The 14,499-nt window shown below is 46.6% G+C and overlaps 1 protein-coding gene across 1 annotated transcript in view; it reads left to right on the plus strand.

The window, feature by feature from the left end:
• LOC149369694 (uncharacterized) overlaps nt 1-6,994 on the plus strand; it is a 56,745-nt gene extending 49,751 nt beyond the window's left edge. The window contains exon 10 of the mRNA XM_089576120.1: nt 6,752-6,994. Within this exon, the coding sequence (XP_089432246.1) occupies nt 6,752-6,994 (243 nt within the window). The remainder of the gene's footprint in view (nt 1-6,751) is intronic.
• Nucleotides 6,995-14,499: the final 7,505 nt, after the last annotated feature.

The raw sequence follows: 14,499 nt of genomic DNA on the forward strand, positions 1-14,499 counted from the left end.
AGATACCGCAGGTGTGACGTAGAACGCCATCGAACGGAGAGGGTGGAAGCTGCGTGAGAACCCTCTTTATGCTTCCTATGGCGTCAAGGCTGCCAGAACCGAGGCCCTCGCTAAGCAATTAAGCAAACAAGGGAAGGGGTATGAGGGGCTCGTTATAAATATGAAAGAAGCCAACAGCCACAGAAACCAAGGGGCACAGGGGATTTCTAATCTATTTTTTTTATTTTGTGGTGTTGATCAATTTAGAATATTACTGAACATGTTATCGCTTAAAGCTAATTGATTAGAAAAGCAGAAGAAAAAACAACCACTGCCGCCGGTGGGATCCGAACCCACGACCTCCGAATTACGCGTCCGGTGCTCTACCTCTGAGCTACGGCGACGGCTGTCAAATCTTCTGCTTTCGGGGGTATTTATGTTTACAAGTAACCTAACCTTGAGAGTGTTCATCAGCGCCACCCACGTTCATAAGCGGCGGACGTAGAACGTCCTGAGATACCGCAGGTGTGACGTAGAACGCCATCGAACGGAGAGGGTGGAAGCTGCGTGAGAACCCTCTTTATGCTTCCTATGGCGTCAAGGCTGCCAGAACCGAGGCCCTCGCTAAGCAATTAAGCAAACAAGGGAAGGGGTATGAGGGGCTCGTTATAAATATGAAAGAAGCCAACAGCCACAGAAACCAAGGGGCACAGGGGATTTCTAATCTATTTTTTTTATTTTGTGGTGTTGATCAATTTAGAATATTACTGAACATGTTATCGCTTAAAGCTAATTGATTAGAAAAGCAGAAGAAAAAACAACCACTGCCGCCGGTGGGATCCGAACCCACGACCTCCGAATTACGCGTCCGGTGCTCTACCTCTGAGCTACGGCGACGGCTGTCAAATCTTCTGCTTTCGGGGGTATTTATGTTTACAAGTAACCTAACCTTGAGAGTGTTCATCAGCGCCACCCACGTTCATAAGCGGCGGACGTAGAACGTCCTGAGATACCGCAGGTGTGACGTAGAACGCCATCGAACGGAGAGGGTGGAAGCTGCGTGAGAACCCTCTTTATGCTTCCTATGGCGTCAAGGCTGCCAGAACCGAGGCCCTCGCTAAGCAATTAAGCAAACAAGGGAAGGGGTATGAGGGGCTCGTTATAAATATGAAAGAAGCCAACAGCCACAGAAACCAAGGGGCACAGGGGATTTCTAATCTATTTTTTTTATTTTGTGGTGTTGATCAATTTAGAATATTACTGAACATGTTATCGCTTAAAGCTAATTGATTACTCACGCAGCTTCCACCCTCTCCGTTCGATGGCGTTCTACGTCACACCTGCGGTATCTCAGGACGTTCTACGTCCGCCGCTTATGAACGTGGGTGGCGCTGATGAACACTCTCAAGGTTAGGTTACTTGTAAACATAAATACCCCCGAAAGCAGAAGATTTGACAGCCGTCGCCGTAGCTCAGAGGTAGAGCACCGGACGCGTAATTCGGAGGTCGTGGGTTCGGATCCCACCGGCGGCAGTGGTTGTTTTTTCTTCTGCTTTTCTAATCAATTAGCTTTAAGCGATAACATGTTCAGTAATATTCTAAATTGATCAACACCACAAAATAAAAAAAATAGATTAGAAATCCCCTGTGCCCCTTGGTTTCTGTGGCTGTTGGCTTCTTTCATATTTATAACGAGCCCCTCATACCCCTTCCCTTGTTTGCTTAATTGCTTAGCGAGGGCCTCGGTTCTGGCAGCCTTGACGCCATAGGAAGCATAAAGAGGGTTCTCACGCAGCTTCCACCCTCTCCGTTCGATGGCGTTCTACGTCACACCTGCGGTATCTCAGGACGTTCTACGTCCGCCGCTTATGAACGTGGGTGGCGCTGATGAACACTCTCAAGGTTAGGTTACTTGTAAACATAAATACCCCCGAAAGCAGAAGATTTGACAGCCGTCGCCGTAGCTCAGAGGTAGAGCACCGGACGCGTAATTCGGAGGTCGTGGGTTCGGATCCCACCGGCGGCAGTGGTTGTTTTTTCTTCTGCTTTTCTAATCAATTAGCTTTAAGCGATAACATGTTCAGTAATATTCTAAATTGATCAACACCACAAAATAAAAAAAATAGATTAGAAATCCCCTGTGCCCCTTGGTTTCTGTGGCTGTTGGCTTCTTTCACTTTTCCCTATTGAAATTTTATTGCTCGCATTGTGAAGAACTGTGGTAGCGGTGCTGTCGTTATAGATTTCTTCTAGTATTTTCGCATAACTCTCTTCTACACCCAGATTCCGCAATGCCTGCATGACTGCTACCGTTTCCACTGAGTCAAATGCTTTCTCCTAGTCAATGAACGCTATATATATAGGGGTTAGTTATACTCTAAGCATTTCTCTATCACCTGACTGCTAGTGTTAATATGGTTATTCGGTTGACGGAAGTTTTAGGATGTCCTGAATCTATTTGCGATTAACTTAGTATATACCTAGCAGGCAACAGACAGTAAGCTACTCAGTCTGTAATTTCCTATGTCTTTGACGTCTCCTTTCTGATGAATTAAGATAATCTTAGCGTACTTCCAAGCTTCTGGTACGCTGGAGGTCATAAGTCATTGCGTATACAAGGCGGCTAGTTTTTCTGGCACAATCTCCCCTCGGTCCTTCAAGAGACCTGCTGCTACCTGATCCTCACCAGCTGCTTTCCCCCTTTGCATTGCTACTAAGGCTTTCTTTTTTTCTTTCATTACTGGCGGTATGTACCATTGTTGTGCGCTACTGCCTCTCCCGTTAGCGTTCTGATTGCATGGGGTACTATATATCTGTGTAGAATTCTTCGGCTACTTTAACGATCTTATCAATATTGCTAGTGACATTTCCGTCGTTGTCTCACAGCGCATACATCTGGTTTTTACCTATGCCTAGTTTCCTCTTCACTGCTTTAAGGCTACCCCCTGTTCTCTAGAGCATGCTCGATTTTTTTTCATATTAAACTTCTTATGTCGGCTACCTTGCGCGTATTTATTAACTTTGATTTTTTGCCATCTCTATTCTGTCCGTGCAGGTAGACGCATTAATGCTTTGGCGTTTCTTCATCACATTTTTCGTCGACAGAGATAGCTTGTCGCTATCGTGTCGAACCATCCTACCGCCTGCTTCTACAGCGCACTCCATAATGATAGCTGTGAGATTATGGTTTACCGTGCTCAGTTACAGCAGAATATCTGTTCTGTTGCGATACCCTGAAATCCTCTTGTTTGCCTCTACCGCTAACTCGTTAATGGGCTTCTGCTTCACTAATTTCTTCCATTCCCTCTGCAGCTCTAAGCTAATTCAATACCTTGTCATTCTGTCGTCGCTACAACGCATATTCAGCGCGATACCAGGATAAGCGCAGAGAATAAGTTATATTTCATTCTTAGTCTCACCATTGGGGCTGTTCCACGTCTACTTCCTGTTCTTTGATTTCGGAAGAAGGTGCTCATGATCTGTAAATTATTTCTCTCTGCGAACTCTGCTATTTCTTTCCTTCTATTCCTGGAGCCAATGCCATAGTCGCCTACCGCCTGGTCTGCGGCCTGCTGCTTGCCTACCTTCGCACTGAATCGCCTATTTGGTAGACTGTACTGTGATTTTATTTTGTTCATTGCCGATTCCATGTCTTCATAAAAGCATTCAACGATCCGGTCATCACTTGCCACATAGCGCTAAAGAGACATGCACACAGGGAGACAAACGTGACGGGCGCCCTGTGTCCTTGTTTGCTTAGCGCTATGTGGCACGTGAACCGTCACCAACTCGCCTGGACTTCCATTTTGGTCATGACGGCTGAATGTAGGCGCGTAGGCCTGCACTACCTTCAGCTTGTACCTCTTGTTAGTCCTAATTACGATAGCTGCCACCATCTCGTTAATACTATAGAACTCGACTATGTTGCCATTTATATCCTTATTGACGAGGAATCCCGCACCTAGTTATCGTCGGCCCGCTAATCCACGATAGCACAGTATATGCCCGCCCTCTAGTACTGTATACGCCTCATCAGTCCTGATAACCTCACTAAGCCCTATGGAATCCCATTTAATACCCTCCAGTTCCTTTAACAGTGCTGCTAGGCTAGCCTCACAGGATAATGTTCTAGCGTTAAATGCTACCAGGTTCAGTTCCCAATGGCGGCCTGTCCAGAGCCACAGATTCTTAGCACGCTCCGCTGCGTCACAGGTTTGACCGCCACCTTGGTAACTTGCTGCGATGCCGCTGGGGACAGAGGGCCGAGGGTTAACTGGTTTTCTCATAGAAGATGGTGGCCAACTGTTACACCAGGGTGGCCAAATCCTGCTCTAGTGAGAGAGTGTGTTGTCTGTTCTGGTAACCGAGATCAGGCCGCACTCCATGCTGTTATGTAATTCCATCGACACGCGGGGTTTCTCTTTTACACCCGGTGGAGAATTGCGCGGCACCGCGATCCGAAGCGCGGTATTCTTGCACGCGGGACCCATGCTCTGTCTCTACGTCATCGCTGCGTCTGCAGAACCCTAGGCGGCAGAAATTGTCCGCAGCGCTCCACTATGACATCCATCATAGCCTGAGTCGCTTTGTGTTGTTAGCCTATTAAGGCCATACACCAAATGGCGGCGCTGCAGCGGACTGCGGTTTTTTCTCCGACGAGACCGCCATGCCACCGCATAAAATTGGTTCTAAAACGTGTGAAATTGAGCATACAAAGGAGGTTGCTCGTGCAAGGAAGCAGGAGGAGGAGAAGGAACGCAGGGAGGTTAACCGGAAGAAACCGGTTTGCTACCCTGTACTCGGGGGGCGGGGGGTGGGGGGGGGGGAAGAGGTGAGGGGTATAAATATGGGGAAATAGAAGTAGCAGGAAAATGAAGTTGGTATACTATGTCAGGAGGCATGCTGTAGAATCAGCTCTCCTGCTGGCCCGAAGTTTGCAAGAAGCGGAGCACTCACTCGGAGGTCTGCATCGCTGACGATAGCCGCGGTGTGTGAGGGGCCGAGAATGTTCATTTTCTTCAGTGGGCGTAAATCTAGACGCTTCAGTGCACGACATAAACTGCCTGTATGCATAGAATTCCCGATGAATGAGGGCTATAGTCTCGTCCCACCCGCAGATGGCACATGCACAGCTGTTAGCCATACCGATTACAAAGAAGCAATGGTTGGTGAAAGCTACAGCAAGCCAAAGGCGAACAAGCCGAGTTGATTCACGTCGTGGTAGGCCGGCTTGAAGCCGGAGCTTCAGGTTAGGGTCCAGGTGTTTCAAACGTGATATGGAAAATGGGCCGGAATCACGCGCGGCGAGCGTGATATCCCGCTCAAGTGCGCGAAGCCTGCCCGTAGCGTGGGCTCTCTAAGTGGCGATCGGCACACAATTGCCACCTCGTCCGCGCGGTTATTGCCTGCCATACCGCTGAGTCCTGGTAACCAATGGGAAATAATGTCGTGCCCTTTGTTGATGACAAATTGATGTATTTCCCTGATTTCCACCACCATTTGTTCCTGGGTTCTACGGCGAACAGGAGCTTCTAAGCGTTCGAGGCCTGCTTTGGAATCGGCGAAAATAGAACACTGCTGGGGGCTGTGTTTAATGATATGCTGAACGATGGCACGAAGATCTTTTAGTTCTGCACCGGCGAACAAGGCCGGTGAGCAGGAGCGCACAAAATTCCCCCATGGTGTGGTAGAATTTTTGTGCCTTAAACTTGAGGATGTATTCATTTCTCCTGTCGGTTTGCTTTATCGTTTACGGGGCTTAACGTCTCAAAGCGCCTTAAGCTATAAGGGGCGCCGTAGTGGAGTGCTGCTGATAATTTCGACCACGCGCCGCTCATTAACGTCCCCTTAGATCGTACAGTGCACAGTCGTTTAGCATTCCGCCTGGATCGAGATACGTCCACTGCGGTCGTGATCGAGCCCACGTCTTTCGGGTAAGCGGATGGTGACTGTGTACTCTTTTCTTAATGCGATTTGTTTCATTGTATACTGGATTCATTGTATACTTGTTTCTTCACTGACTGTAGGTTTCACCAAACTGGGATATTTTGGTTTATTAGGGTTTCACGTCTCAAAGCGAGTCAGGCTTATGAGGGACGCCGTTGTAAAGGGATCCGGAAATTCGGACCACCTGCGGTTCTTTAACGTGCCCTGACATCGCACAGTACCCAGGCCTCTAGTATTTTGACTTCATTGAAATTCGACCGCCATGGAGGGGATGGAACCCGCGTCTTTCAGGTCAGCAGCCGAGCGCCGCAACAATTCAGCACCCGCGGCGGGTTCCAAAGTTGACTTGTACGTACGATTGTATATTTTCGTAAGTGAAATACACATCTGCAATAGACGTAAGTGAGATTAACCGTATGTTCAAATAAACAAATATCACTGCGCGCTAAATAACCCCACGTAGTCGGAATTATCCCGAGCTCTATAATACAGCGCCCTTCATAGATGGCGGTCTCTGGGACGTCAAGCCACACAAACCGAATAAACCAATTAAGACTCCGTCCTCAACCCCCCCGCGGCTGAGGAGCTACTGAGCAAGCTGTCGATGAGAGAGTAAGTTTTCGGGGATAAAGTGGTCGCATATGGCACAAAACAGCGTTAATTGTCGAGAAAAAGGGCGAGCCTTTGACGTGCAGTGGGCGTAATGAGGCTCATGGTTTCAATGATGCTGATGATTCTGTGCATTCACTGTGTAGCACGTCCAACCAAACCAAACCACGGAGCTTTGTGTACCTGACTGCCCTGCCCGTTTGTTCCTTGGGCGCAGTTCTGGAAGTTGGCCGGCATCGTGAAAGTGAAATTGGTGTGCAACCCGACCCAAAACGGAGAAGAGGGCGCCGCGGAAAGGCGACAGCTCGACAGGCTGGGCTATTACGCGCTGGAGCACATCATCTCCTTTTTGAAGGTCGGCGACGTCTTGGACGAGGAGGACGAAGCGCGGCCACGCCCCAGGGTTGCCGTCAGAAGGGTAATGCCTATCCGGAGGCGCAGGCGCAAGACGAAGAGCTGAAACCGGCGCGGTCGCGAGGAAGGGGGGGGGGGGGGGTGAGGGTGAAAGGACTTGCAGATAAACACCGCCGGTGCTGACATCTGCAAGCAAAAACTTCTGTGAGTCGAAAACGAACTGCGGTGTGGGATGACATTTCACCGCTTTGATGTGCTGACAGTGGTTCACACTGAGGCATGCTTAAAGCAAATCTGATGAATGAATCAATTCCCAACGAAATGATTTGCAATGCGCGACTACACTTTTTCCCGCTTAAAGTACTGACAATAGCCCATACTAGGGCAAGCTGTGAAAGAAAAGGATGAACTCTAGGTTACACTTAAGGGAAAATTGCTGGGTTAGTTAGCTCATTATGCGCAAAGATGGAACCAGCGAAACAGGCGCAGGACAACAACAAGGAAGCACACACACACCACCGCTGCACTTACAACTGATTTATTCCGAGGAATTCAGCCACCGTTGCGCACACTTCCTTCTGTTAAATAGATTCAGCGCAAAAAAACGGCCAAGGGACGAAGTAAGGGACACAGAGACGTTCACGAGCGCTATCTTGAACTTCCCTGAACTGAACTTCCTCCTGAACTTCCTTCTGGCCCGTATGGACGGGCATATGCCTAAACGAACGGTTCAAAGAACACAACAACGTGCATAACACCGTGAAAGGGCATCTAGGCATTCATTGCAGAGATTATGAGAACGGAAATTGTCAGCCAGACTTCAAGAAAACCAAGGTGATAAGTGCGCACAAAAATGAGCTAACGCGTAAAATCATTGAAGCCGAACAAATCACCCGGTCAGCAGAAACTTGTCAGCAGCCCGTCTTGGGCACTTTCATCAAAAGAATTGCACTTTTTAACGACATGCAAGTGATATAGCGTTTGGCTCATTGGGTATCATGATCAAAATGTGTATAATTTATGAGTGTGCATGATTCACTGTGTTTTCCATTGTTCTTTGGTGGCCACCAATTTATTTTCACGGTCCAAGCAATAAAAATTTCAGCTGCAAGTCAACGCCCGTCTATGTGTCTTCCTCCAGCCCTCGTCCAAGTTCGCGCTGTTCTTCGGGAAAGTGTTCCATCTCGCCCAAGCATGCGCTTTAACGTCTTTCATTTCTAGTACGTCGGGTCCTATCAATTGTTTGTCCGTCCATCCGTGTGTTCTTGTTATCTACATCGCCATCTCTGTGTGCCATGCCGGCACCCTGGCCTTTCTCGCAAGAGAGAAACGCTTTCCAACACAAGTTTTGCAGTTGTTTGGCGGTTTACAGCCATCACGAGGTCATGGCTCAAAAATCTGCAAAATTATGACCTCGAAATAGACAAACTTGTTTCTACAGGCACTGCCTTTTCCTTCAAGTGCACAACTCTTCGGCCCTTCCACACAGAAAGAAGTTAAAAGAATTCACCAACCTGGTGAATTTAACTGCGGACGTCCTCTAGCAACGGGCCCTTCAGCTTTGTACCTCATAGCCTGAGAAGCCAAAGACTGAGAACCTCATCCACACCGCCGGCAACGCAGCATGCAACGGAACCCAAGAGGTCACCGGCTGAACTTCTGAGCTTCCTGAGCATTCTGAACTTCCGACTGTTCGCCGATGACTGCATAATGTATCGTCAAATCCGCTTAACCACTGACCATGGAATTCTTCAGCAGGACCTTGAATGCGTTAGTAACTGGTGCACATCATGGCAAATGACACTCAATAATAACAAATGTAAAATCATGACAGTTATCCGGAAGCATTTAAACTCTCTATTCACTTATTCCCTGAACAGTCTCACGCTATCCCGCACGTCTTCCTATAAATACCTTGGCGTTTATCTGACTTCTAATCTTTCTTGGGCAGAACATATTCAATAGATAACTGCCGAAGCATCGCGCACGCTTGGCTACCGGAAGAGAAATCTTCATAGCGCACCCGCAAGCTAGCACATTTAACATTTGTCGGTTCCCAACTACAATATGCATCAGCTATCTGGTTACCACATCAGGCTTATTTAATTCATTCCCTCGAAGCAATTCAGAACCGTGCAGCGCGTTTTATTTCTCACGACTACAACCGTCATTCCAGCGTAACAAGCATTAAGTTATCTTTATCGCTAACACGTTTGCAGACACATAGGCATATCGCACTTCTTTGCTTACTACAGAAAGTAATATACAGTTGTCACGCGTCCACACTGCCACTTACACGCCCTATGCGCACTTCACGTCACCTATATAATAATGTTAGCTCCCAACGTCTATTCGGCCGAACATTCGCGAATAATTACTCTGCTTTGCCACGTGCTATCAAGTGTTGGAATGGTATTCCGGATTGCGTTGCTACCATACGTGACCCATTAATGTTCAAAAACGAATTGACCACCTTTATGCATCCATGATATAGTACATAAATTGTGTTCGTACCCCTACCCTCACACAATGTTCCAAGTGTGGAACCTGTGAGGTATTTGTATAAATGGTGAAAGAAGTCTCCAGGTTGGCACCCGTAGCCGAATTCGAAAGATGCGTGTCCGAAGGAGTGGACGCCTTGCAGCGTTGCAGCGCCCCAAAGAACCCGATTCCAGTCGGGATAACGGTATCATATTTGAAGAAACATTCTCTGTGTGTGATTCTTGCGGACAAGGAAGGGGGCTTCCTTGTGCTTCCGTCCCAAATTTGCTTATCCAAAGGTCAGAAAGCTATTCTTTCCTCATTCAGTATTCAGGATGTTACTTTGGCCAAGGCCAAATCTAAAGCTACGAAAGGTTGTAAACGCCTCAATCTGGAAGCATTAAGCAAATCAATACACAAAACCAAAGGACTTAGCTTACAGCTATATTTAGTGCGAAAACCCACAAGCCAGACGTTCCGTTTCGTGTAATCGTTTGTGAGAACGGAACATGAGGAAGTCTGTTTCAGTTTTTCTTCATAAGATTTTAAACTCCCTGCTCTTGACGACCAGTATCACGTGAAAAATTCGCAGCACATAATCCAGTTTTTGCAAACCCACGAGAACAAGGGCCTCTTAACCTGCTCTTTTGATGTAAAAGAGTGGCAATATTCACTGCCGCATGACTAACTCTTTTCATGTATGAACTTGACAAGGACGGCGTAGTGGAGTTCCAAAATGAGGCCGGCATCTCCGTCGGAGGATTTTAGAGCTACTAAAACTGTATTTAGAACCTACTTTCACCACCTGGACTAACAAGATTTTCTTGCAAAGCTAAGGCGTTTGCACTGGTTCCTGTATAGCGCCCGTACTCAATGACCTATACTTAGCCAAAAAGGACAAAGTGCTCAAAGGACAACTGAGATGTTCCAAGGTTGTAGAATGCCTCCGATATGTAGACCATTTTGCTGTTATACTAGACTCTGATTTTCATGATATCAATGCTGTCTTTGCACAGATGCAAGGCATTTTTGTTGAGAGCTGTTTTCCTCTTAAATTAACTAGTGAATTGCCTCAAAATGTCGCCACCAGATTTCCGGACCTGAAACGCAGTTTTAAGGTGAACAGTTGCTGGTCGTACGAACCGCGTTGAAACAAGCCATTGCTTCCTTTTGCTTCGTGTCATTCCAAACTGGTAAAACGTCCCGTAACTAAACCGTGCTTCACCAATGCACTAAGTAAATCTTGCGTACACTCATTACACGACAGTATCAACCACCAAGCCCATCTTCTCTTGAGGGCTGGTTATCCCAGGCATCTGCTTATATCTATATCAGAATCTATTCTTCGAAATCTGAACGAAAAACAAAATCCGGCTGATTCCGCTCACAAAAAAAAGAAAAGACCACCGTGTCCCCTGCATTCATCGTTTTGCACACAGGTTGAAAAAGATTGGTAAATGAGCAGAAGTTAGGTTTGTCTTTTCGGCTGCCGATAATTAAGCTACGCAAGATATGCAAAAAAGTTAGTTCACAATACGTCCCACAAGAATGTACCTCTGATCACGAGAACCGTTTCCTGGCTTGCCAAGAAGGTGTCGTCTATGTAATTCCCCTATTCTGTGACAAGCAATATGTTGACCAGACTGGCAGATGCCTAAACGAACGGCTAAAGAACACAACAAAGGGCATAAGCGCAGAAATCAGCCTACGCGTGAAATTATTGAAGCCGAACAAATCGCCCGGTCAGCCGAAACTTGTGTGAGCAGCCCCTCTTTGGCACTTTCATCTAAAGAATTGCACTTTTTAACGACATGCAAGTGATATAGCGTTTGGCTCCTTGAGTATAATGATTGAGTGTGCCTAATTGATGAGTGTTTGATTGTGTTGTTTTCCTTTGTTGTTTGGTGGCCACCTAATTATTTTCATGGTACAAGCAATAAATATTTCAGTTGCAAGTCAGCTCCCGTATCAAGCACCGAGATCCTTTTGTAGCATGTGTTTGTGGTGAGGTTTATGAAATTCCTCTATCGTGTGGCTCTAGGTACATCGGTCAACCTGGCTGATGTCTGAATGAAAGATTACTTGAACACAGGAAGAAGGTGGGCAATTATAGAGACGGTAATCTTTCTGAACATTGTGGTGACTGTGTTTAAAAGGATAAGAAACCATGTAAACCTGTCTTCAGCGCATGCAAGTTTGTGGCCGAACATAGTTGTCAGGATGTTAGAGAAATAATAGAGGCAGATTTGATTAGAAAATGCGGTCGATCCTGCGTCAGCGCACCATCTGTCACACTGACTAAAAAGGAAATGTTTTTGGGAGCGGCCACGTGATGTCGGCAGGGCTATCAGTTCGACGTCATGCTGCAAGGTGTATATAATTGTGCTTGTGTGTCAATAAATCTTCAGTTGGAAGTAAGCGCTCGTGTGGTCCAAGTCTCTTACTCTATACATGCTTTTTTTGCGCTTGTACGGGTCTGTCTCAAATGCCGTTCTCAAACGTTTTCAGGGCAGTTATTTCCGAGTTCTGAACGAAGGTCGCGTAAGCTTCTTTGGTTTCATGTGATCTACCTTAGGATTGGAGGATGACGTATATGTCGTACCAATTCATGAAAAGGGGACAGGCTATTTCCAAATATCGACCAATTTCAATCACTTCTGCTGCAGATTACTTCAACATATAGCTTACGATTTTCTTAATTTCTTTCTGGCTGATGATATTATTATAATACCTGTGTAACATAGCTTCGAAAGGGTATGCATGTCCACTCTGATCAGTTAATTAGGAGAGGTAATAAATTTGCACTTATACTCGATAAATCAGGGCACATTGTTATAGTTATTATAGACTTTCTTGACGCGTTTGATGCGGATCCACACAGTTAACTCATTCGTAATGAAAGTTTTGGCCTCTTAACTTGCCTTGTTAATTGGCCCAATGCAGGACACAGTACGTAGAGATTAATGGCCGCAAACCTAAGGCGCTTCCAGTTACGTCAGGCGTACTCCAAGGGGGCATCTTAGGGACACTGCTTTCTCTAATTTATGTTAATGATCTGCCGGCTGCTATTTCCGAGAATGTCGCTGTCAGCCTGTTTGCGGGCGACTGCTTTTTGTTTATGGCCATAAATAAAAAGAATGTTCATTATATCTTACAGAATTCTGTTTTAGCGTTCTTAGTCGTCTGTTAAATGGGATATCTAATTTAACCCAGGAAAACCGTGCTTTTGAGAATCGCGCGTAAATCATTCTGGTTACTTCTCATACAGCCTGACAAAGAATTCAGTTACGCTGGTTACACATCATAAATATTTAGGCTTCTCCTTATGACACGATTTGACATGGATGGCCCATATATCGGCCATTTTTAGTATGTAGCATTTCTAGCCGCAATCACAGATTTCGCTGAAGGCAGTCGGAAGCCTAGGCTGGCTTGAAAAAGAAAATTGAATTTGAGGAAAAGACGCAGTAACTGTCTCACGTATCTCGGTGGACACCGAAACCGCGCCGCGGGAAGAGGTAAAGGAGAGAGGGAAAGAAGAAAGGAAGAAAGAGGGGCTGTAGTCGAGGTCTCCGGAATAGTTTCGACCACCTGCGGGTCTTTAGCGCGCACTGACATCGAACACCACAAGGGCTCTTTTGAAGCAAAAGCTTCACTACGCCATATAAAGCCAAGGTCGCCCTGCACAGCCGGTTGACCTTCAGGTGAGCCAGAGGGCAAACCATGAAGAGCTTGTGGTGCCGCTATGGTTTGCTTCCCCATGGAAGTCAAGGTCAAAAGTCAAACAATAGGAAATTTCAGTCCGACGTCACTGTCATGCGATAACCACGTGACAGTGATGTGATGATGACGTCAATGCGTCCACCGACAGAGTGAACTTGCTACACTCTAAGCCAAAAGGGACTAAAAGGGGTCTAGAGGTTGTTGTTTTTGGGGGCTAACTGACTTGCCACAACCATTAGTCTTTTTTGGGGCCAATTGCAAAGGGTCTAACTGTTGGTCTCCTAGGAAATGGGTGCAACAGTTAGTCCCCGGGAGCAGCCGTGTAATGAAAAAATGCTAACGAAGCGTGAATTCTAGACTAATTTAGAGGGAAATAGTTTTGGCTGCAGCACTTATGACGTGTAACGCAAAGAATAGAAAGAGAAATAAACACAAATTAGTATACCAATATTCGAACCAGCAACCGTTTGATTCGGAACCAACCCTTATATGACCTGGCCACTACAGAAGGCGGTGCGTAGTTCAAAATAAACGCCTTATATACGAAGCATGCGCATTGCTTTCGTTTGATGCTCGTTATTTTATAAAACGCATTGCTCTTTAGAGCAAAGTATAGTGGTTTTTCTGCCATATGATTTCGCAACAACCTCTGGAAAGCCCTAAAGCATACGCACAACTGTTTAAATTGCTTTTCTGGCCCCAAAACAAGCGTCTAATCGTGTATGCCTTGCGGCCGGTACTTGCCGACCTCAAATTCTTGTTCGTATACTTTTTTTTACGCTTAAAGTGGTCGTATTTGTAGCAACTGCCAGCTGCACATCGCGGCCTGTTGAAAAAAATTATAGGTGGCAGTGGTTCACATCATTTTTTGTTACTGGCGTGCAGCGGTGACGAGGAATGAAATGTTTGCCACTCACCGTTTCGCTAAGTGTCACCAGTGCTTACACACCATCACATAAGCTCGTAAAGAAACGGAAGCGAAATGAAACTGCTTGTGCTTGCTTAACGCTAAGCCTTTTAAATCACATTCTACACGTATTGAAGCTCGTAGTGCTTCTTTATGCACTTTCTCAGTTGCTGGTCGCTTCGGATCACCGAGCTTTTTTGCACAGGCAAAACAGTCTGTCCGCTTCTGCACTGACGGCAGCAGTGCTGCCGCTGGCATTAAGGCTTGTTTCCCCTTGGGCATCGGCGGCGCGAGTGAGCGAAATCCGGCGCCGCCGAAAGGGTGCCACGTTCACACTTCCCGGCCCCTACGTCGCCGCTCGCGTGCCGACGCGGTGGTAGATATTTCTGGAGCCCTTCACTACGGCGTCTCTCATAGCCGGAGCCGCTTTGGTACGTTAAACCCCATAAACCAAACCAAACGTCCCCGCTCGTGGCGTACAGATATATCGTTAGGATAGG

This window comes from Amblyomma mixtum, chromosome 1 (assembly GCF_055824585.1).
Source record: "Amblyomma mixtum isolate Tamu chromosome 1, ASM5582458v1, whole genome shotgun sequence".
Classification (NCBI taxonomy): domain Eukaryota; kingdom Metazoa; phylum Arthropoda; class Arachnida; order Ixodida; family Ixodidae; genus Amblyomma; species Amblyomma mixtum.